This window comes from Apis florea, unplaced genomic scaffold (assembly GCF_048593485.1).
Source record: "Apis florea isolate Af1SG1 unplaced genomic scaffold, ASM4859348v1 contig_1615_pilon, whole genome shotgun sequence".
Classification (NCBI taxonomy): Eukaryota; Metazoa; Arthropoda; class Insecta; order Hymenoptera; family Apidae; genus Apis; species Apis florea.
In genome coordinates this window covers 6,140,365-6,165,408 of record NW_028256416.1, presented here as the reverse complement: position 1 = coordinate 6,165,408, position 25,044 = coordinate 6,140,365, and the positions used below count along the sequence as shown (strand labels likewise).

The following is a 25,044-nucleotide window of genomic DNA, read 5'->3' as shown; positions in this document are numbered from 1 at the left end:
CTCTACGCAAGTACACACGCACAAGGCTGTGTCAAGGCATCGTCGTCAACTCCTAATGCCAGCTCCATGCATTATTAATACGTTTTCGGCTCGGTTATCCGAATTATCGAGGTACGAGCCACGGTGGTCCTCGACCCATCTCGAGATTTTCGCCTATTGCGACGAGCAGATGAAGGATTGTAACAACAACAGTATTTCAAACTTCGTAAAGATAAAATTCTACTTTACCTTTTGCCATATAGTCGCCATTTTGTTATTACAAATATATTTACGTTAGTAAATATATGTAGTTACATCCTAGGGACTTTTGTTAGCTCGATTGGTAAATATAAATGTACAAAGAGTTAATTCAAAGAATAATTTAGTCGTTAATAGGATAACTGATTAACTGATCTAACTTTAGGATTGTATTTTTACGAGATAATTCTCTGAGGCAGATAATTATTCGAATGTGTGAATAATAACCAACTCACCGATCACGCCGCAATTATGCGTTCCAACCCGACCATCGACCGAGTTCGTGCTGCCATCAGGATCCATCAGGGTGTAGGGTTTTATCCTCTGGACGGCGTGCTCCAACGAAAATTCTAGAGAATCCTCCCGCCAGGGCTTGGCCGGTTTAATTATGTAGCTTCCCGTCGACGTTCTCACGTGTCCCGTCTGCGGCAGAAAAAGAAAAAAGACATGCCAAAAATTCGGTGAGTCATTCCACACCATGATTGGCCTTTTATCCCCTCAATGAAACCAGCTACCTACTTGCGCTAACCCTTTTCTTCTCTCTCTCTCTCTTTCTCGCTCTCACGTTCTTTCTTTTTTTCTTTTCCACGTCATCGAAGGCATCGAGCCGTGAAATTTCGATCAATTGTCCACGTAATTTCTAAAGCTATAATCGCGTTTATCACGGTGAAAGTGAACCATTTTTATTCTCTCTCTCTTTTTTTTTTTTTTTTTTTCCCCTCTTAAACGAAAGATGAATCGATGTAAACACGACGATTATTCCTGTTTGCAGTTGCAGTTTACACGGTAATTTTGTAAAATCAGTCGAGTCATAGTATGCTATATCGAGGTGAAAGGGGGATATATAATTGAATTCAATATAATCGAAGATTCTTACTTTCGGTTTAAATTGGAGAAGAGAATGGGTGTGTTTGGATAAGGCGTATTTGTGATCAATTTAATTACAATTTAATTACCGATACTTTACGATTTTTCTTAATCGAGGAGTGATTTTTAGCGATCTCGTTCGACTCTTTTCGAAGATTGATCGAGTTAAATTTTTGGAGGAAAGCAGGGAGAACGTTTACGATATTAACAGAGATAATATCGTACTTTCTATTAAAAATAAGGTGAAAATAAATTGTAGTTAAGATTAAATAGGATTTTAAATGTGCGTAACAGAACGATTCAGTCAGATTGATCGAAATTTCGGCCATCCTTTCCAAGAATGCCGATTTCTGGCCGAGCGTTGTCACTTTTTCCCCATTTGATGCTCGTAAAATGTACAACGTTGTAAAGCTACTTTATTGCCAAACGTGTCCATCCCGTAAAACCGAAGAAAGTTTCCTCTTTCTGTCTTTAATTTTATTACATTTTCACTTTATCTTAAAATTGTCACTTTTTTCCCTCGTAAATAACTACGTACACTCGAAACATTTTTTCTTTTTTTTTTTTTCTTTTTTGCAAATCACTCACTTTGCTTTTCAACGTTCGAGTTGATCGACATCATCGAGTTTTAATTGTTATTACTAAAAATTACCCGATTCTTATATCATTATTTCAATCGCGCGAGAGACACGACACGTGTTCGTTTCGATCACCATGAAAGTTTTTACCTGACTTTCACTCTATCTTTAGCCATAGTTAATTGTTATCAAACTTTCACTTATCGTAAAATTTAAAATTAGCCTACAAAATTAGAATCGCTTTCGATAATTTTGATTATCCAACGATCAAATATATTTCAACTATTGAAAAAAGTTTTGCTTTTGCACATCCCCCAAAAAATACCTTCATTACATCTCTTGCTTATATTCTTAAATAAATAAATAAATAAATAGAAAAAAAAAAAAAGAAAAAAGAAACGTTCAAATTTGTAGAAGAACCGGTCTATCATCCCAGAGATAGCGAGACGTGTGTCTCGCCGCATTTCACGCGATTTATTTATACATGCAGCGGTGCCCTGACATAACTTGCTCGATTTGAATGTGAAAACACACCGGCTACACGGGACGCCCCCGCTAAGTGTATGCCACCCACGTAAATTCCACGTGTGCGAGGGCAAAGCCGCGGACCCGCGGACGAACTCGAGCGGATCAGGTGAAAATAATCGATTAAAAGCGAGCCTGTTCGACTGTTACGCGATTCTGTCATGCGTGTCCCGCGTATTCGTATTCCAACCGAGTGTAATCGGTCTCGATCCGATTGCATAATTATTCCAACCAGTTTTCTTCTTTTTGTCGCCTATGCTCCTTAAGACAGAAGACGAGTTGTTTTGATTTTGACGAGCGAGAGAGATTGGAAAGATTTTTTGGAAGGGAGGGAGGAGGGAGAATTTTTAAACTCGATTCTTTGCGCTTTTTCTTTTCACCTGAGAAAGGAAGGAATTTGACGGAGGATCGTTTGAAATTCTACACTACGTGTTTTCATAACACGTTGTTTCATAATATTCGTTCCGAAAAGAAAAGAGAGGAAAAAAAAAATTGGCTTTAATAAAGCTAATTTTGCTTGCTTCAAGTCGTGTTCTTGGAATTTTGCCCAATTGCATTAACCTCGATTCGGTCAGGAAAACAAAGGTGCACGTGAGTACAAAATGCTTAGATTGCAACGAAGAATCCTCTGATCATTCTCCAACGATAAATACGTTATTTTGTTCCAAATCTCGGATTAATAATTTTGTAAGGAATTTTGTGTAAGAAAAAGAAATGCTATATGAAAAAAGTTGTTTCAACTTTGATACAAAGTGCAAAAATATAATACCTGTTCCATCGTTTTCCAATTGCTATCTAAAAAAAAACAACGCGCAATACCAATAACTATCCATCTTCCGAACCAAACATAACCTATAAAACGTTCTTATAAAACAAGCTAAAAAGTATGAACGACAATTGTTTAACGTAATAACAATAAAACCACAAATATGAAATCAACTTAACGCGATTGATCACAAGCCTCTACTCTACATAATCCTTTATTCTCGAGTCGAAAATCGAAACGATCATTTTGACCACAGTGAAATTGCAGACCGATAAAAATCGAGAAAAAGCTACGTGCTATTCCCGATCAATCGAATCTAATTAAGAAGCTTATAATTATCATTCATAAAAAAAAAAAAAAAAAAGAAAACTGACGACCATCGGTCGTACCAGAGAAGCCAGAGAAAATCGGCCTAATTAATTATTGCTCCTAATTACAGGAATCTCGGTTGCTCGTCGAGTAGCGATGAGTAAAGACTATGATTCGTACAGTGATGGCCGATTAACGGCGGCATGTCCGATTATCAACGCCTCTTAACGCACTTCCGCTTGTAATTTCAGCGTTTCGAACGTTGGCCACCAGCTGATATGCAGATCACTTTGAAACGAGGGGAGATTGCCGGGACGAGGAATTATCGCGTGTTTACACAGGGATCAACAGGTTCAGAGAGGATGGATGGATCCGATCGCTTCTTGGAAATTGATAATCATCGTTTCCTCGTTAATCTATTAATCGTTAAATTACATGTTTATTTAAGCCAAGTTTTTCAATCTAATTGTCCCACCAGGCCGTTTATTATGGAAACGATGCTGTTCTTCTTCTTCTTCCCCTTTCGTCCTCTCTTTCCATGATGGCAATCGCTCCGCTAGCTGGATGTAATCGTATATTTCGCACAAGTCTCTTCAAGTTTTTGCGCGACAGGTTTCAATTTGAGGTGGACGTTGATTCGATAATGGACGAGGCAAGATATTGCAGCGAGTGTGATTACATTACTACGTTACATTTTCTATGATTTCTTCCCTGTTGTTGTTGTTCTCATCTCGTTCGAAAGAAAAAGTAGTGGTAGTAATAATAGTAGTAGTAGTAGTAGTAGTAGTAGTAGTAGTAGTAGTAGTAGTACCACTACCAATTACAAAAGATTCATAATATTTAATAACCGGAGGGAAGTTAAAGGATAAACTCAAGTTAAAAGACAATACGACGCAACACGAGATTTGAAACGATCAATTAACGATTCGACGTCTTACGACGAGTGGAGAGGGGAGGAGGGGAAAAGAGCCGTAAAAAAAAAAAAAAAAAAAAAAAAAGAAAAAATTCATAAAGAGACAGATGGAGGGAAAGGGGAGAGGTGTGTAATAAGAAGAAACTCAATCAATACACGTAAATAGTGTGTACCCGTCTCATTGTCAACAGCGTTGTATACCTCGTAAAAGGGATTTGTCTCGCTTCAAAAATTCACCTCGCTTCGAAGCGAGGCCCCCTGCGCACCGCAACCACTCGGGAAGGAAACCACTTTCTTACCCGCACCGCGCCCACCTGTCGCCTCAACCCACCGCGCCGCCTGTTATTCTCAATTTCTAAAGAAAATGAAGATACACATTTCCCTGACAAAAGCCATGTATAAATAAGTCCATAAAAGTCCAGGTGTATAGAATTCTTTTCCACACTTTAATAGAAAACCAACCGTGTGAAGAAACGGGACAAAGGGAGGGAAATATGAGCGAGGCGTGCGGATAGACTTCTGCCGGCTTAAGTGAGTTAAAGTACTTAGTTACACAGAGAAGAATCAGCAATTCGAACTCTCGCTATTCGAAAGACAACGTGGGCTTTCAGCTGTCGTCTCGATCACGAACAACCGTAAACGGTCATTCTGCTCGCGTGTAAACCATGGTGGGGGAGGGAGTAGGGAGGAGAAGGGAGGAAGGGAAAGAAGTTCACCTTTGGGAACGTCGCGTTTCATTCAGAAGCATAGTTGCGCGTACGCGGAGAGAAAGAGTTGGAGGAAGAAATTTATTGGCCGGGTGGAAACACGTCTCATTGTTCTCTCCTTCTCTCCTTTTTTTTTTCCTCTCCTCTTCTCGATCGTTTTTTTCCCTTCCTTCCTGATCGCCACGTACCATCGATATTTTGTGTCATCCTTTTTACGCAGACAGCCTCGAGCGGAAGAGACGAGGCTGGGGGAAAAATGGCGGGCTCGAGAAAGCGTCCTCTTTGTCGTCCGAGACGAGAGGTGATTGTTGCCACTTTCGTGATTACTAATCACGAATTCGTTTTGAAAATTTAATTAATTCCTCTTTGGAACGAAGGGAGAATCTGCGATCGTTCTTCTAGAAATCATGTTGTATTTTCAATACAGAGAATTGTTGGCGATTTATCTTTTAGTTTTAAACAGATTTATTATGATGATTATATTGTTCAGTTTCTCATTCGCGCTCTTTTGAAAAATTCGATCCTTTGATTCAACAAGTAATTTTAGAAATATCGCGATAAAAAGTTCCATTCTAATTTTACGTCGTTGATAAATGATTCTATTTCCATGCATGGATTACGTAAATATTGCCGGCTTACAAGCGGATTTCTTCAACCTGAAATCACTATCAAAACTTCAACTTGCGCTACTTGCTCGCCTATTATTAGTAGCCAACAATTTCGATTCTTGCACGATTAAAATTATAAAAAAGACGAGTCGCAAATTAATATATCTAATAATAAATTAATTATTTATAAATATTTGAGATATATATATATATATATTTTTGCGAATGAGCATATAATTGCAGCCAAATTTTTTATTCCAACGATTTCCATCTCCATTGAAATTCTCGATTCGAATATATTTTTAGAAAATTTAGAAAATTTGCGATAAGCAAAAGGAGTGGCAAATATTCAAATAATCTGCGATCTTTGCATCTCATCGATATGACTTGGCATAATCTTTTCACAATCGTTTACGTATGTTTGATCCCAACTTGATGGCGAATAAATAAATTCCAAGAGGAGTTCTTCGGAAGTTTGTTTAATCGATGAATCAACAAATCGAACGTTCACAGGAGGGCAACGCCTTTTCTTGAACTTCCTGATAATCCACCAGTTTCGACCAGAAATTCCGCGATGATTATTCATTTGCAAACTTTTCAAAAAAAAAAAAGTTACGATAATAAATATAATTGAAAAATTATAGAAAAAAAAAAAATCCCATCTGTTTACAAACTTATAAAAATCTAATCTGCCTTACATTGTGCAATTACCGTTTCAGAATATAATAATAATACGAAATTAAATTAATCATAAATAATTTAAACGTGCAGTATCCTTGACTATATCCAACAAATTCCTTTAAATAGTCTTCAAGATGATCATTAAGCGTTAACACTTATGGCGTTAACGTTGATGGCAACGCCATTACCTTACAAATTACTCGATTTCCAAAGGATTAAACGTTCTTAACCCAGATTTTCTAAATGGAATTTATCGTGTCCAAGTCGGTGATTAAATCGTGGCCTATTGAATTTAATGACAGTTTGAGATCATTTCAACATGGTCATCCCAACGAAACACTGGTTTTTTTCCCTCCCTTTCTTCTTCAACAAGGGTATTCGGTATAATTTTATACAGTTTTTTTCTTCTTCTTCTTCTTCTTTTTTCGAGCTCGATGAAATTTTCATTTTTCTACGATACGATCGAAGTATTCGAGGTATTTCGAGGTATATATATATATATACGAGCATTGTTATTCGTCGTTATTTTTCTATAAACAGATCGAGGAAGGTTGTCGTCGATAGACAGAAAAGGAAGGAAATTCAAGTTGGATCGGACTGGAATCATCAAGGTTTTTTTCGTTGAAATTTTAATGATTTTATTTTGTCGATTTCTTTTTTTCTTTTTTTTCGATAGAAAAATTAAAGAAAAGAATTCAACACTCTCGAGATCGGTTCCATTCGCGGGAAAAATTAAAATTTATCGATTTGATACACCACGTTTGATACTTTCTATTTCATTGTATATTAATGTTACAATGTCAAAACACATATATTTGAAAAAATTTCTTTACGAGTCACGTGCGACCATGAATGAGCCATTAAATATTCTCTCACAATAGCAACTTCTATCTATTGTTTTTCACAACAGGGTAATGCAATATCCATCAACCAAGCGAATAATAAGCGTCACACGAGGAAAAAATAAAAATTCAGACACGTGCCACCAATCATTTCGAATCGATTTTATTATCCATCTTGGAATTTTTTCCTCGTAATCATCATGATCTGCCGAAGCTCTTAAAGTCTTTCGAAATCGTTTCGAACGTTATTGCCCATAAAGGATATGGACAGCCATTTGAATTATTCGTATTGTGTAAATTGCTTGATTTGCAACAGCAGAAGATTGCAAAGGGAAAAGAGAAAAATCGAACGACCGTCTATTTTATCGTATTTTCATTGCATTTGCAATTTGCATGTTTATGAAGAAATATAAAGACGCTTCGCTATGTGTTAATTGTGTTTGTTTGAATGAGCAAATACAATTAATTTCATAGTGAAGTTAAATAACGAAACTGAATGGAAATATGAAAAGTTTATTATTATTTTTTAAAATTAAATCCCTCCTCCTCGATTCCTCAACCAGGAGGAGGGGGATTCCTTGAGAAGAACATTTGGATCGATCCAACATCCTTTCCGCAACATAACAAAATTATTTTTCATTCAAGATTCCTTTTCATAGAATCCATCCAAATTTTATCCAAACTCTATAACCTACTACCACAAAAATCGATCCTCTCCTCCAATTTAAGTTCCAAAAATTCAACGAATTCAACATATTCCCTCGAGAAACTTTAATCCACGACAAAAATTCAACGACCACCAGCAGAGACAACGTGTACAACGTTATTACCTCCCTCCCCTTTCCAAAGCATGGACGAAAACGAGGGAGGAAGAACGTCCCTGTCGAACCTATCCATCGCCTCGAATCGAGTCGATGATACGAAATACCGCGTCCTGGTTGGAGCGAAGAAATGAGAGGGGAAGAGAAAAGAGGAGAGAGAATCGGCTTTGGTACGCCCGGTGCATTCGCGATTTGCATTCCTGCAGGCGCGTGCACCTCGACGGGGACGTGGCTATCCGATGGCACAAAGACTGACTTCAGGGTTACCGAGAACTCTCTTGGCAAGAACGCCGTTTTTCTCTCCTCCATCCTCCCTCCCTTTATCCCGGCTAAATCCTCCTCACCGTTCACCGCTGTCCCTCTCCGCTGCCCACTCCGCGATATCTTTTCGCCTTTTCGAACGCGCACCGCTGGCAACGACCTCGAAATCCGCCGCCGCCTCAAACAACTCATCGACCTTTCGAACGGGGAGCACAGCTGATCCACGAAAGGCCGGTCATCGAAAGGAAAAGAGATCAACCTTTCTCCATTTCGATTCTTTCTTTCCTCTTCCATTTCGATTTCGTTTTTCTGGATTTTTCCAAGGGACGGAGAGTTAATTTCGCCACGAACGAGATTTTTCTTTTTAGCTTTAGAAGGGCAAATTTATAGATTCTTTTTTTTTCTTTAAGATTAATTTTTGGATTTTTGTCTTGGTTCTCGATGGTTTTCGGGGGAGAGAGAGAGAGAGAGAGAGAGAGAGAGAGAGAGATGGTTGGATGCGTGGTATGGTTTCACTTTCGTTTTTTTTTTTTTTTTAATTTAAGAATGGGAAATTTGTGTGGGAAGTGGTTTGCAATGAGTCGGCAGAGAGATCTTTGTTAATTCGGTCGATCTTTCCAGAAATTTCTCGATGTGTTAATTTCTGAGGAGGAGACGACCTCACATTTCGAATTTGGAAATACATACGATATATTTCTCGTCACTTTTCTTTCTTTCTTTTTTATTTTAATGATAGAAATAGGATCGGTGTGTAGGCGGTAATATCCAAAAATTATTCGACAAAATTCAAAAGTTAAAAGTTGTCGATTAAATTAAACAACTTTGAGAGAAAATGCGATGCAATTTTGTTTGAGCAAAATTAATTGTTGTGCAATTTCTCGTAAAATATAATTTCTAGCAATTTCGAGATGTAATATAATTTCGAGAAAGTTGAAACAATTTTAATCAGGCACTAACTATGTAATAATAATAATAATAATAATAATAATTTTACGCACTTTGTGAAGCGAAAAAAAGAAAAAAATCTATCGTCGTAATAGCAATACGATCGACTCGTGCACTTCGATCAAAAGCTCGAAAGGCTCAATTTCGAAATTGTTACCCTCTTAACGCCGGACCAGTTCTTAAAACACTGTTTCACTTTCTCTACTCGAATTACAGCCTCGCTTTCGCCACCCTCGACGTCCGATTCGCAAATATCGAGTACACGGTTGGAAACCGTACGACATTCTTCCAACCCACTTGGCCCGAAATATACGAAACTCGATATCCGCTCGATAGCGAAATTTTCGAACGATTCGGCCGGTCAATCAAATATTTTTGAAACGTTCTCTTCCCCCATGTATTTCTCGTCTCGTCTCTTGGGGGAAAAAAAAAAAAATGTTCTCACATGTTCTGAAGAAATTCCGAAGAAATCGTTTTATTGAACGATTCTTCTTTCCATTTTAATATATCTCTCTTTGTATTTTATACGAACAAACACAACACGGATCGTAATTGCTAACAGGCGCATCGAGTAATTAAAATTTTCTTGCTTCTTCCTTTTTTTTTTTTTTTCGATGGCTAAATTAATTGCAAACGCGAGATGAGTCACCCTTTCGAGAGTTTGCCATTTTGTTTCGCCAACTGGAACGATACGTTTGTTCTTTAAATAGATCCAGATGGACAAGTCCAAAAGATTTATTAACGACGCAACGTTATGTTGACAAATTTGATTTGTATTGGCTCGACGCTTGGAAATTGTATTGGATATTGAAATTAATCGTACGTTCGTTATTCGTTCTCGTTCAACATTACTTATCGATTGATAAAAATTAATTCGTGAAAATTATCATCTCATCAAATTCCTTTCCCATATTAGATCCCATATCAGAAAAACACAATTAGAAAATGTTCCAATTCAAACTCTGGAATCAACTTTATCCAACTTTATTGGAAATTGATCATCCTCCTTTCGTTCCAAATCTACAAAATATCTTTTCCAATAAATATTATCTCGACAAAGACAAAAGAAGGATGGAAAAACAATTGCGTTACAATTATTCCAAAATAAATAAACACCGCAAAGTTATCCGCAAAGCGAGATGAAACAACAACTCGTTCCTCGCGAGTTTGCCTCGCGGTAAAACGGCGATTAAAAGGAGAACCAAGACAGCCTAGATTTTTCATCGTATCCCCTTTTCCAACACAATTTTATGTCTACGTACTTGTATATATATATATATATACATGTATATACGTTTTATGCGTTCGATGGGTAACGAGGATACAATGGCGGCTTCTGGGTGGGCTACCGGCCTTAAACTTCTCGATACGAGCCGGAGACCAGGTCTTTGCATCCTGCGCACCATGGCTTTGTATGGAATCGATGCGCGATGCACGGCCGTGTAAACGGCCACGAGGGGCCTAATCGTTGCACGTTGTAAGCGTAAAAGCGGTTCGTTAGCCGATTATGCGTAATTTTATTATATTGTATCGACGGGCATTTGGATAATTATAGGGTGATTCAAAAACGATCGTCGGATCGTGTAAAATTAATTTTCTTCCTTTATTTTTATATCGTAGGTTCGTAATTCGTTAGATTTTTCAACCTTGGCTTGTTTCGAAGGGTTCGAAGTTTAGTTTTTGGATTATTATATATGGACGAGTGATCAAAGATTGGGAGATGAAAAATTAAATTGTATCTTTTATAATCGTTGATTTTAAAATGAAAAATTCCGATTTACGATAAAAAATTGTCTCTCTTACTTATGAATCAAGTCTGTAGAGCGGGTTTAAAACCCAAACCGGAAGCGTCCTCCGCATCGCAACCAACCTCGATCCTCCACCTTTCACTGTCTCGACCGCACGCTCTTGCAATTAAATTCACACTCCAATCAGCCTCGAGCATCGCGTTCATAAAAAAAAAAAAAAAAAGAAAGAAAGAAAAAAACGAGAAGGATAAGAAGAAGAAAAAAAAGGGGATCAGGAATTTCAAGCGCGAGAAAAAGAAACTCATCGAGCCGATTCATGACTCGATCTCCCTCTCACTCTATCGCACTCTTTTCCGGAAAAAGAATCGAGAGAAATTAAACGGATTTTTAATATTGGCTCGTTTATCTTAAACCATTTTAAAATTGATTATTTAGAATTTAGAATTTTCTAGATTTGTAGAAACTTGTTGTTGTAAATTTAAAATTAATTGTAGTTTTAGAAAAGTATTAATGAAAATGTTATTATAAATTATCTTCAAAGAAATCGAATTAATCATGTATTATTTATATCGTTACTTTAATCAAAAATTCAAACTTTTTCGAAAAAAGAAAAACGAGAATCGCGAATCGAGAGGGATTTTAAAATGATTTTTAAAAGGATCGGCTGGTTTATCTAAAAAATTGGTATCGAAAATTAACTTCATTACAGAATTTAAAATTTTCTAAGAATTCACTACTCAAATTATCTTCAAAGGAATCAAGTTCGTTACTTATAAGTCCCGATTAAAATCAATCTTTTCACGTTTAAATGCATTTGTAACTAAAAAGATTGGAACGTGGTTCTCCAAGAGCGTGGTTCTCCGGGGAAAAACCGGTGGAAACGAGAAATCGTGAACCGGGTAAATTGGAAAATTGAAGGCGGGAAGGGACGTTTATTTAGTCGGCCGTGTTAATATGCAGAACGCGATACATCATAATAAAAGGAGGCTGGGGCCGCGTTTAAGCAGCAAAGCGTTAAAAGGGACAGTGACGAGGCTCGGTAATTTGTCGTCGCCTCGTACGCGCCTCCGAATACATTAATATTAAACGCGAAATTGCAAAATCCGGCGATTTCGATGCATGGGAACGCGTGCCTCCAACCATCCTATTTCTCTCTCTCTCGATTCCAAGATTCGCTTGTTTTTTTCGCGATGATCAGAAAATGAAGGAGAGAGAGAAGAATTTTTCGATTATTTTGAACACGAAACGTGAACAATCGCATCGTAATATTTACGATCGAATACTTGTGATTTGTTCTCGAACAACGCCTTTTATAATTTCTATCACATTTAACATTGAAGACCTAGCAGAAGTGACCGTGTTCAAACTTTTTCATATATTTAAACATATTTAAAGTTATCATATCGCTACTTTATGACTTTTCCTAATAAAATATGCACACAATAGATTTTTCAGTTTTCTACTTTTTTTCTTTTCTTTCCAAGAAATTGCTTACCGACGCGGTAGAATAAGATAAATATACAACAACTGTCGGTAAGTGCTTAGCGTTAAAGTGCTCTTCTCACAGGATTCAAACGTTTCGCGAATCCGTTCGATTCGATGTCGAGAAAAATGAATCATCGCGTGCGACGCGTTATAAAAAAGAAAGAAAAAGAAAGAAGCCGAATCAAACATTGCACAGAAGCAAAGGAAAGTGTCGAAAACGGCTATAAAGCAACGGCAACAAATATATCTTCGCCGATTCTTTTCGTCTCTCTCTTTTTTTCCTTCACATCATAGATCTCTACTATTTCCTCGCAATATCTTTCGCGCTCGATCAAACGCCGAGAGAACGAATGCGCAAGCCGGGATAATTGATCAAAACGAAACGTGGTGCGGTTGACCCGATTCAACCGGCCGAGATCCTCTTTCCGACCTCTTCATCCGTTGTTGCACCTCGATCGACCACCTCTCGTAATTAAACGCGTCAGAGGATCCGTGTACACGTGTCGATAAACGTTGTCGGGTGTCAATAACGATCCGATGAAATATTAAACGCAGGATAAACCAGATACACGGACGAGGGGAGGACGAGCAAAGGGACCGTTTGATAGCGGTCGGCCGTTGCGTAAACGTGTAAATATTTGTCGTGGATCTTTTCCATCGTGTGAACCAGGATAAATAATTTATATTCTCGTGATATATCATCGGTTTCTATTGTTGTTTATGACAATGATTTATTTAACGATTCTTTTTTACGAAAAAAAAAAAAAAAAAGAAAAGTGTAGTTATCTGGGAGATGGAATTTTTTTTCTTGCTTTGAGACAATTGAATATTTCATTTTCCTATCCTTTTGTTCGAATAAATGTTGGTTGGAGAGGAGAGATCGAAGAATTTCATAAAACTCGTAAGTATATATATATATATGTACGTTCTTGAAACGTGATCGAGGGATTGTACGAGGGAAAGAGTGAAATAAAACTGGAACGAGTGGAAAACGTTACGATAAAAATTTCCAATTAATTCGGCCTATTAAACTACGCGTATCTACCCAAGGCAAGCAGGTTCACAGCAGAGAAGAACAGGTCTTGTCCGATACGACGCGATATTCGATGACGCCCTGTCAAAATCTGTTTTTTTTTCTATGCTGGATAAAAGTATCTTGTTCATTTTCTTCTTTCTGAAATTTTGTCCTTTTTACAATTCGCGATTAGATAAAATATTTGATTGTTTTCTTTTTTTTTTTTTTTCGATGAATAAAAACTTTCAATGATTAGAGATAGTTCTTTTTTTTTTTGATCCTTGATCAATTTCGAGAACTTCCTTTTATTAATGTGATCTCTGTCACACACCGTGCGATACAAGAATGGTAATCGATAGTGCGAAGAGAAATGTGCATCGGTGAATGTAATTGCTTCCTGTGAGAACGTGACAAAACCTTGTAAGAGACTCCACCCATAACAAACATTACACCCAAGTTAATTACTTCGATATCCCTTCGATAATTCTTTTCTTCTTTTCCATTTGATGATGAAACGATTCTCACTGTTCGAAATTCCCACTTTTCCGAAGACTAAACTCGAAGAAGAATTATTGCAAGATGTTATTATTATCCGATATTTTATTTACTCCAACTTCAAAAATCAATCCCCATCAGAAATCACTTCGTTTCTAAAATTTTAAGTACCTAGAATTCTCGCTTTTCCTTATCCTCTGTCAAAGAATCCTCCATTTCTTCGCTCAAGACTCACGAAATGCAATCGCAATACTCTAAATTCACATCTGAAAGCCAGAGATTTCTATCAGATCGGGTGAAGAAATTAAAATTAAAAACAGATATCGATTCGTTCCACGCGTCAAAGTCCAGGAATTTATCGGTGTCCCGGTTGGAAATTGGACGTGGAGGATCGTCCGCAGCATGATTTTCGACCCGACCCCGACGCAAACGAGGCTGTCTCGTCGCGAGAATATACCCTGGCGAATTTATGGGTGTCGAGATGGCCGAGGGCTACTTGAAATCTCGCTACGTCACCGAGAAACGACCCGCTAAATTTTCAAAGCCCAATTTACCCTCCTTCCTCTCGTTCCCTTTCCCTTCTTTCCTAGATTTTATCCCTGTAATCGAGCTTCGAAGTTGGATCCTAACATTTAGATTTGATTTGGAATTGCAGGATGAAAATGGAGTTGTTGAAGATTTTGGATCGACGCAATATTTTAATTTGGAATTGTGTTTAAAGGATAATTCTCTTCTTCCCTTTCCCTTCTTCTTTTTAGATTTTATCCCTGTAATCGAAATTGGAGGATGAAAATGGAGTTGTTGGAGATTTTGGATCGAACGCAATATTTTAATTTGGAATTGTGGATAATTAGAGGATAATTCTAATTCTCTTCTTCCCTTTTTCTCACCTTTTTCCCTAGATTTTATTCCTGTAATCGAGATGGGATCCTAACATTTGGATATGATTTGGAATTGGAGGATGAAAATGGAGTTGTTGGAGATTTTGGATCGAACGCAATATTTTAATTTGGAATTGCGGATAATTAGAGGATAATTCTAATTCTCTTCTTCCCTTTTTCTCACCTTTTTCCCCTAGATTTTATTCCTGTAATCGAGATGGGATCCTAACATTTGGATATGATTTGGAATTGGAGGATGAAAATGGAGTTGTTGGAGATTTTGGATCGAACGCAATATTTTAATTTGGAATTGTGGATAATTAGAGGATAATTCTAATTCTCTTCTTCCCTTTTTCTCACTTTTTTCCCCCTAGATTTTATCCTAACTAATTTGGATTTTGATTTGGGACGAAAATAGAGTCGTCGAAAGCAAGTTTTGGATTGGAATAAAATATTTGTAACAATTGGATTAGTTCCGTGGAATTGTCCAACAGTGTTCTTTTTCTTTTTTTTTTTTTTTTTTTTTTAAAAGGATAATTCCAATAGCGCAAATCAAACACGTCAGCCCGAGATAATCGTGTATCTATGCGGTGGTTAAACGTATTCGAGCGTACGTGTAGCAGATACCTCTTTAAATACTCACTAAACAACTTGTGTACGAGCCATCAATTATAAGTATGCAACTAATTGAGTAATATAGAACCTTAATAACCTTAATAAGCTTGTACAAGTGTAGATATATTACTTGTAATATATGTCTACCTAACAGATGCTTAATGATGCACTAAAGAGAAAGAATTGCCGCCTGAGTATTTAAATACGTTTGTCACATTACAACGTATACATCCAATATATTAACTGGATACTACACCGCGTATAATACACACAAATTAATTTTAACTTATCAATCTTCCAATTACAAATTGGAACACCTATAGAAAATAGAACACCCGGAATAGAAAATATCTATACACTCGAATCTTCCTTACAGACGAAACGTAAAAACGTAACGTAATTTAAATACATATATCAGGCACTCGCAAAGCAAACGTTCGAAAGTGAAAATTTACCGTCCCCAATGGCTACGATCCTCAATTACGATCCTCGATGCGATTTTCATAAACCACCATCTCCATAAAACTCCCATCGTCCTACATCAACCCGGCATTCCTTTCGAGAAAAAAAAGAAGCGCGAACGTATCGGGGCTTCCCATTGCCGCCTCGTTTCATAAAGAAACCTCTCTCATCAAAGAGAGGTGCCTTCAAAAATACTGCGATTCGAGGCGTTCTTCACCGAGAATCCAGGAAAACGCGCGAGAAAATAAGAAAAGAAGAAGAAGAAGAAAGAATCGCAGCCACAAAGGCGAAAAATATCTTTTGAGATATGACGAGTCTAATTTTAGTTGTCGTTCCGTTCCATGCGAGGCCACGCTCGAAGGATCTCTTCGTTCGAGTATCGATCCCTCGAGATTCGGATGAATCACAGCCTGAATTTTTTCTTTTTTTTTTTCCGAATTTTATTTCGAACTTGACAATTTTCAAAATGATAAAGAATGGTGTAATGGATTTTGGGAGATTCGATCTTGGAAAATTTTTATTCGTTGGCATTCTTTGTAAATGAACTTTTCATTGGAACAATCTCAACTTCGAATACTGAAGATACAGAATCGGATTAAACGCAATAAGCGTAAAAACGAGAAGCGGAGAAAAAGAAGATAGAAGAGATAGAAAAGAAAAAGAAAGAGAGGAGGCTTTTTTGCCTGATCGCGTTTTTTTTTTTTTTTTTGCGTTTCCTTAATCAACTATATCTTCGAGAACGAAAAAGAGAATCGAGTGATGAACATCCATATATTTAATTATAGAGAACAATTCCAAACGGAACAATTCATTCGAAACGATGGAATTATTTTTCGAATGAAATAAATATATTTAACACTGTTATATAGATTTTGAATCGATTTGAGTGACGAGCATCCATATGCTTAATTATAGAGAACAATTCCAAACGGAACAATTCATTCGAAACGATGGAATTATTTTTCGAATGAAATAAATATATTTAACACTGTTATATAGATTTTGAATCGATTTGAGTGGCGAGCATCCATGTGCTTAATTATAGAGAACAATTCCAAACGGAACAATTCATTCGAAACGATGGAATTATTTTTCGAACGAAAAGAAAATAATCGCCAACTCGAGAAATGGGAATAAATATATTCAACCCTATTATATAAAATAAATAAAAAATTTCACAAATATCTTTCGATTTATTTTTTTCGAAACACCATACTAAACGTGGCGGAAGTACTGCGACTCTTTCTCTTCCTGGAATCGAGAAACGTTTTCGATATGAAAATTTTTGTCGCTTTTCGAACCAGTACCTTTAACGGGCCGATAAGTAAATAAACTGTACCGGCATCCGGTCCCCGCGTAACTATCAATCAACCGGTTCGATTATGCAGCCTGTGTATGCAGCGGCGTTTTCACTTTCTATTCAGAGGCGAGAGAGAATAAACATTCGTGCGCGTAAAGAGGGCGACGAGAGAGACACAGGCGAATAACAAGGAGGGAAGAAAAAAAGAACCTTTTTTAATTAAAAGGATCGACGGGGAGGGAAAAAAACCTTCTTCTTCCTTCTTTGTTTCAACCTCTCCGCGAGTATATTCGAACGGAATACGAGGAGGAAGAAGAAGAAGAAGAAGAAGAAGAAGAAGAAGAAACCACCGCGTGGTTGATGAACCGTGACGGAATTAGTACGACGGTTTTAATTAACTTAACTCCTGATATCTGTCAGGTAGAGCGATTTTGTTTGCGTTTCTTGCCAGATAAAGGATTGTAAAAAAAGGAAGAAAGATGGAGATAATTAAATGGAGAAACTACGAATACCTCGAATATTCTTACGAGGGGAAAAGAAACGTTGTTTCCTTTCCTTTGTTTTTTTTTTTTTTTTTTTTTACATTAAATAATCACGAAGAAACACGAAGATATCTCCTCGAAGAGGAGTTAAAAACGACCTGTTGTTCCAACCATTCTCCCCGATTCACTGTCGATCCCTCGATAAATCGATTTACGATTATACAGTGAAAGTTAAACGATTCGTTCAAAATCAACAACACAACATCGACGCGAAAATTATTTAAACCTCACGTATATATACATATTTAGCTAAGAATTTTTAATCGACGTATCTACAAGGGAAAAATCGAAACGAGAGTGGTGGATGAGTCACGATTGTTATTTTAAATATGACAAGAGTCGGTGGCTGTTTGAAATTTCAGTCACGGGCTCGTTAAGTCAAATCGTATTACGATCATCTTTGTCCTCACCTTCGGGCCGGCCACTGTAAATCGTACGTGATCCCGATGACGAGACGCCGATTACGCGCGCGTAACGAGAGCACGCGCCGTTCGAAAGCCGTTTGATCGATCGGCTTTTCGTTGGTAAACACGTGTTGGTAAACACCGAGCCCGAAAATCATCCAACCCGATGATAATATTCGAGGGGGGAGGCGTGGAGAGACCGGTAGTCTTTCGTGCGCGCCATTTCTTTTCTTCTCATTTTTCGAAGTTATTTTTAAAAAGGTTATGTTATATATATATATATACTTTTTAAGAAGGAATGTAATGAATAAATCTTGAAATAACACTATCTCTATTGATAAAACGTAATAAAGATGAGCGACAAACATAATACGTATCGTGAAGAATAATAAACGATTGAAAGAATTAGAAAGTATAATTCCTGTTAATCCTCCAATAAGAAAATAAAACTTAATGATCGTAGAAAACAGAAATGTTTAAAAAAGATAAGTTGCCAATCAAACTTTAATTCCTGTTGGAATAATTATCGTTGCCGGATTAAAATAAGTTCGTGTATCAACAATCTGAACCGACAATATAAATATACGACGTGTCCATACAATAAATCCTAAAAAAACCAATTCCTAATATTGCATAAATTATATCTAAGTTTCCAAAAATTCTGGAAGAATTAAAATATAAACTTGTGGCCAAAGAATAATCAAAATGCGAAAGAAAGGAAATCGAGATCGTGGAATCCTCCTTCCAAAACCTAATTAAAAATCTCGTAAAATCGTCTCGAAAATCGAACGCGTACATCGTGAACCGCGCCTGATTCAAACCCGTAATCAAACTTGGCTCGAGAGACCAACAGGCCTCGTTAAAAGATCAAACTATTCGATTACCGGCGACAACGATCCGCAACATTGGAAACGAGATTGATCGAGCTAATAGAATGATCGGCGATCTCTACGAGACCTGGTATCTGGGGGAAACGATCGATTCGCGGAGGCGAAACTAATTTTCATCTCGAGAGAGAGAGAGAGAGAGAGAGAGAGAAAACATAGGGATAAAAAGGAAAGAAACGGGGATCTTGGGTCGGTTCGTTAGCTGCCAACAGCTTGGAAATAGTTACGCGAGAGCGTTAATCAAAGAAGTGACGCAACCGTAAAGTCACTCGTAAATTTAATGGAAATGAATCGAGACAACCTGACGTAACCGCGATCGCTATTTAACCGTTCGAAATTGGAATCCAACCGGGCGAAATGCTGGTTTGCTCTCTTCCACGTTTCGATACACCTTTTCGCGTGTGACTCGTAGAGAGATTACAGAGATGACGTCGATTAAGTGGGAAAACGTGAGATATAAATCACCCGATTTTCGAGCAAATTTTCGAGATGATGAATTATTTGCACGAGCGAATTGGATTACGCGTGAACCGATAACGTTATGCGTTATGATCAACGTTTCTTCAACATAATTTTTCCAGCATTATGGTTGTCCAAGGGGGATAAATTTTTAACGTTCATCTCGAAGGAATAAAAGTATTCTAAATATTGAATCTTCCTTTTCTATAAAGGAACAGGTTTTCTTCCTATTTAAAAGATCCATTGTTGTCGTTGGATTCGAAGAATATTTTCGATCACGCGAAATGACCGATTCTTCGACATAATTTTTCGACCATTATGGTCAAGGAACAGGTTTGCCTCTTATTTAAAAGATCCATTGTTGTCGTAGGATTCGAAACTTTATTCTTCGACATAATTTTTCGAGCATTATGGTTGTCCAAGGGGGATAAATTTTTAACGTTCATCTCGGAGGAATAAAAGTATTCTAAAATATTGAATCTGGTCTTTTCTATTAGCCTTACGATTACGATTGAAAGGAACAACAGATTTGCCTCCTGTTTAAAAGATCCATTGTTGTCGTTGGATTCGAAATTTTATTTTCGAAATGATCGATTCTTTATTACGGGTTGATATATTTAGAATCGGTCGTAATTTGTACGAATTGGCGGCACGATTCATGTCACGATGATGTATTTTAGATACAATTGACATTCGACAGTTGGAACGATATTAATTTTTTTTAAACAGATTCCACGATCTATGCGTTACGCAACGAATATCGTATTGTATCAGACCAATTTGGTCCACCTCCTACGTGGAATCAATCGCGACGAAATTAATTTAAGTTAGGTGAGCGGCACGTGATATACGGCGGCTTTGTGTGGACGGTGTTAATTCGTTAATTGATTAATCTCGGTGTGATTTTTTTTATTATTTTCTACGAGGAATTTTTAAATGGAAAGTCGCAAAGCAAAATAATTTTCTTAATTTTATTCTAACGATTATGTATTTTAAGTATGCATTTGATACATTTTTTAGGTTCAAAGCTAATCAAAAGATTCTACTTTCGAACTTCGTTGAATAAATATTTACTAATTTTATATTTATATTAACAATGTTCAAATCTTGAAAGAATTTTAAATATCCAAATTTTCCGTAAAAAAAATCTGAATTATAAATTTGAAATATCCGATACATTTTCAAAAGGCTTTTCGAATTCTATCGAACAAAAATTTTTCATCTTCGACCGCGTTGAAATTAAATGTTACATTCAAATCTTGAAAGAATTTTAAGTTTCCTGCAAACGTCTAACGTCTGTTTATAATTTTTAAAACATAAAATTCTATTTAATTAAAAATCTTCGAATTCCATATTTATCCTCTCGTTAGAAATTTACAATTAAAATTCCAAAAATATCTTAAATGCCTCGAGACTCTCTTCCTCGTCGAAACGCTGTCAAACGCTGTTAAATCTCTAATCGGTTGTTACAGCTGAGACTGGTGAAACTGCACACAGAGAACAGAGAGGAAAACCAGTTTCCAATCGTATTGATTGCCGAGCAACGACACTTCGGTTTCATTTTATAACATCGGCCCAGCATCGAATCGGCCATTTTCACTCCGATCACCGATGTATCTCAGCGTTCCTTAATCGTTCGACACGATTGCACAGGAAAGTAAACGGGGCTGGCTGGTTCATACTCTATCTCAATGGACTCAACGTTTCGTGGATAAACCTCGAGATAATTCCCGCTAGTTATTTTTGCTAATTAAATGTTTATATGTCTAAAAAGCAAGGACAAGTAATTGCGCAACCCATCGATACGATGAATCCATCTATCGGACAAATTGATTATTGCGCGGAATCGAATTTTCTCCGACGAGATGAGATTAATTTTTATTCAAAATTACGGTTTAAGAAGAAATTGATTTTTTTTAACGGGTGAGCCATCACTTGATCTTTACTTTTTTAATAGTAAAAATGATTCGTTTTATGAATTGAAACTACTCGAGAGACAAAATTATAGTTTATTACCAGGGGAATTAATTTTCGTCGTGTTTTGAGTAATATGACAATGCATACACGAGTTCGTGTCGTAAAAGTAAGAGGTTAAAGAACTCGATGATTCATTTGAATCGAAACCAAGTTTCAATATCTTGATCGATAAATAAAATATTTAAGCAAACATTCGATTGAGAAAATTCGATATCACTCTGTTTTAATTAACGTTTAATCGATAAAAAGTTCGTTGCGTTCGTGTAATAATAAAAATTTACGACGCTTAATTAACTATGATAATAAACGTAAGATCTTCGATAATTAATTTCTCGAGAGTTTATTGGATATGATGCAAATTATATTAAAAAAAAAAAAAAAAATTGTCTTCCTATCATCGAAAGTGTAATTAAGTTAGGCAAATTAATTCTTCGTCTTTATTACCCGTCGTCTGTTCCGGCGCCTCGATCATTCTAAAAGTTTTACGAGTTCAAGTTAAAGTTGACATCGTAAAAGTTCAAGTCCGCTTCGTACGATATTTTTTTCTCACGGAACTGTAACTAGAAAGATTTAAGCGACGCATTAAATAAAACGAGAGATTAAGTGAACGGTGTGCCTCGAATGAAATGAAATAGCGTTCTGTAAAACGATGCAGTTTTAACACTCGACGTTGAATTCTCGAAAACGACGAAAGAAAATGATTCGATCGAAATTAAAAAGATTAAAAAAAAAAAAAATACGAATTATAATTTCTACGTTGATATTTAAGTTTCGATTAAGAAAAAACAAATGGCAATCTTGTTTCTCTGACCGAGCCAAACAAGGATCCAATTATAAAGGGCTCCAAGAGACTTCTTCCTTCCACAGCAAAGCAAACACACTCGAATCCTGTCATTGGCACAGAAATAGATATCTATAAACGGATTTATCGTCAAATCGCTCCTTCGTCGACTAACGGAGTCAAGAGCATCGTAAAATGCTTATATACGTGTGTATATACACACATATATATATATATATATATAGGGTGGTCCAAACGAATATAAACAGCCAATATTCGTCCGATCTTACGTTTCCCAATTTTTCAATATTTGCTCATTTTTCACGAGTAAAGAAAAATCCTATATCCAACAGAGAATTAACCCTCGTATATCCTACATTTTATTATTACAAGCACAAATATATCTACATTAGTATTACATTCTAGAGATTCTTTTAGTTTCTGCTTAAACTTCTGTGTGTGTATATATAAAATATATAAAATGAAAGATATATATATATATATATATATTTTACTTTTCAAATATTTTCTGCTAAAACGGCAAGTTAACTCGCAATATATGATGTTTCCATTTCGATCCAACATGAGAAAAAATTCCTAGTCGATCGGTAATTTTCTTCAATACAAATACGAGCGCAAAGGGTTAAACCCTGAATCGAGAGATTCGCATCCTTGCGATTCCATTACGAGTTAACCGAGATCTAGCAGCGTTGAATATTACAATAGGACTAAATCGTCGCGTGGAATATGACTCGAATCTGGTTTACGATCCACTTGAGCGTTCATTATTCCGAAATTTTACGAGGCTGAAATTGCGGCCACGTCCGCAGATCTCTCTCTCTCTCTCTCTTGGACAGCGCGACAAACGCGTTGTTGCAAGAATCTAATGGGCAAGGACAAGGATAAGAGATAATCGGCGTTTATAAAAGTCTCCCACGCGGGGCCATAAATCCTCGTTTCTCGTTTATTGCACGTTTTCGAATCGAGGAAAGGAAAGGAGTTTTGGAACGATTCCGATTATTTCCGGTAATATCGTTTTTTTTTTTTTTCTTCGCTTATGCGAGCATTTTTATCGACGAAGAATCAAACGAGATTATCGGCGCGATTGATGCAAGATTGAGCAAAATGAGTGTTCGTGCATTTTACGAGGATAAATAATCGTCCGTTAAAAATATCTCGTACGATTGGATAATGGATTTCCGATCTTGAATTATTCCGAACGAGCGACGAGCGAACAAGGAAGCAAGTACGAGGAAGGAACGATTTATGCGAGAATCTATGAATTCGGCGTGATAAGAAGACTAATACGATCCTAATTGTGAATCCAGAACAAGCGTCGTCGATATACTCCCGTCGAATAAAAAGATGCACGGATTCACCAGATAGACGTTACGTCGAATTACGTCGAATGTATGATATGCAAAAATCTCTTACACCAATATTTGAAAAACTTAAAACCCTTTTACATTCAGCCCTGTAACGGAGCAAAATCTACGGAGGAATCATAAACCGTTTCACAAACTTCGATAAAATCTTGTAAAACGATCTTGTAAAAGAAGAAAAAAAGTACGGTCGATCGAAATCGAGAAAATAAACCGGATCGAAGGAGGGAAGATATACGCGGAAGGATAGGGGAAAAATGGTGCGTGGTCCCCAGCTAGAAATCGTCCAACCGATATCCTCCTTGCCCTTATCATTCGATAAGTCGGTGGGAACGGTTCGAAGAAGAAAAACGGATTCACGTGGGTGAACGCCTTTTTCCTCTCGCTACTCTCGATAAGGGTATCCGTGAATACAGAGAGGTTTGCACGCGAGAAATGGCAAGGTGGTGCTCGCAAAAATGGTACGTGGGCCGGTAGTAAAAGATGCGCGACATCCGGTTCGATCATTCTCGAACCGTGGAAATTATTTACCGATCGAGGAGAATAGAACGCGACTTTGATCGGCCGAGTTTTGTCGACGTTGCGATGTTTGCCAGGTAATTTAGGGACTTTTTTTTGTGGGGGAAAATAGAGGGCGTATGACTCGCTTCGAGTTATTCCTGCATAGGGATTTTATACTACTCCACGGATGGTATCTCGAATTTTTGAGACCGGAGAAGCGTAAGGATTGGCGAGCGAGATTTGGATTCGGATAAGTGAAATATGTAAATCGAGAAGCGTGGTTTCGATAGCTTTATCGAAACGAATATATAAATATTTGGAATTGGCTGAATCGCAAATACTTTGAATTAATAACGTCGTGGATGTTTAATAGTTTTTGGCATTCGTACGTGACAAATCTAAGATGCGACGACGATCCTTTGGAATTTAATTTTAATTTACGAGGAACGAATTCCTGAGCGAATTGATAAATCAAAAAAAAATTCTCTTCCACCTTCATTTCGTTTCATCGTACGAAAAACAGCGAGTTGAAAGTAATTTTTATCTTTTCGTTTCAGTAGAAATTTTACCACGACAAACAATTTTAATCCACGAAATTAAGAAGACCAATTGTCCGAAACGCTTTCTTCGGAAAATATAAAGAAGCTTATTCCGACCCGTGTTTAGACTCACACCGTTGAAAGAAGATCTGTTTAATTTTGTAAGATCTCACGTTCTCGTGTAATCGTAACGTGGCCAATTTAGAAAATTGATCGAAACTGTATGTATACAAAACTGACCCATAAAATGAGATTTTAAACGACGACAAAACCATCTTATTATCCGAGCTCTAAAATTATTCTGAATGCAAATATCCATCGATATCGAGATATTTGCCAACCGTGTTAATCATTTTATTTGCTGGTAGATCCAACCTGTTCAGACATCAATTCCAATTCCCAACATTTGAAATTCGCAATCTTCTAATCCGGATAAATATTAAGAAATATTAAGAAAACCTTGAAGCTGATTCAAGTTTCTGGTAATATTGAAAATACAAATTTCGTACCA

At 36.9% G+C, this 25,044-nt stretch overlaps 1 protein-coding gene across 6 annotated transcripts in view; it reads right to left on the bottom strand.

Moving 5' to 3' along the window:
* Nucleotides 1–25,044, bottom strand: part of LOC100866087 (ADAM metallopeptidase with thrombospondin type 1 motif A) — a 118,571-nt gene that overhangs the window by 35,483 nt on the left and 58,044 nt on the right. For all 6 annotated transcript variants that reach the window (XM_086904062.1, XM_086904070.1, XM_086904060.1 and 3 more), the window contains exon 6: nucleotides 474–660. In XM_086904062.1, coding sequence (XP_086760188.1) covers nucleotides 474–660 — 187 coding nt within the window. The remainder of the gene's footprint in view (nucleotides 1–473; nucleotides 661–25,044) is intronic.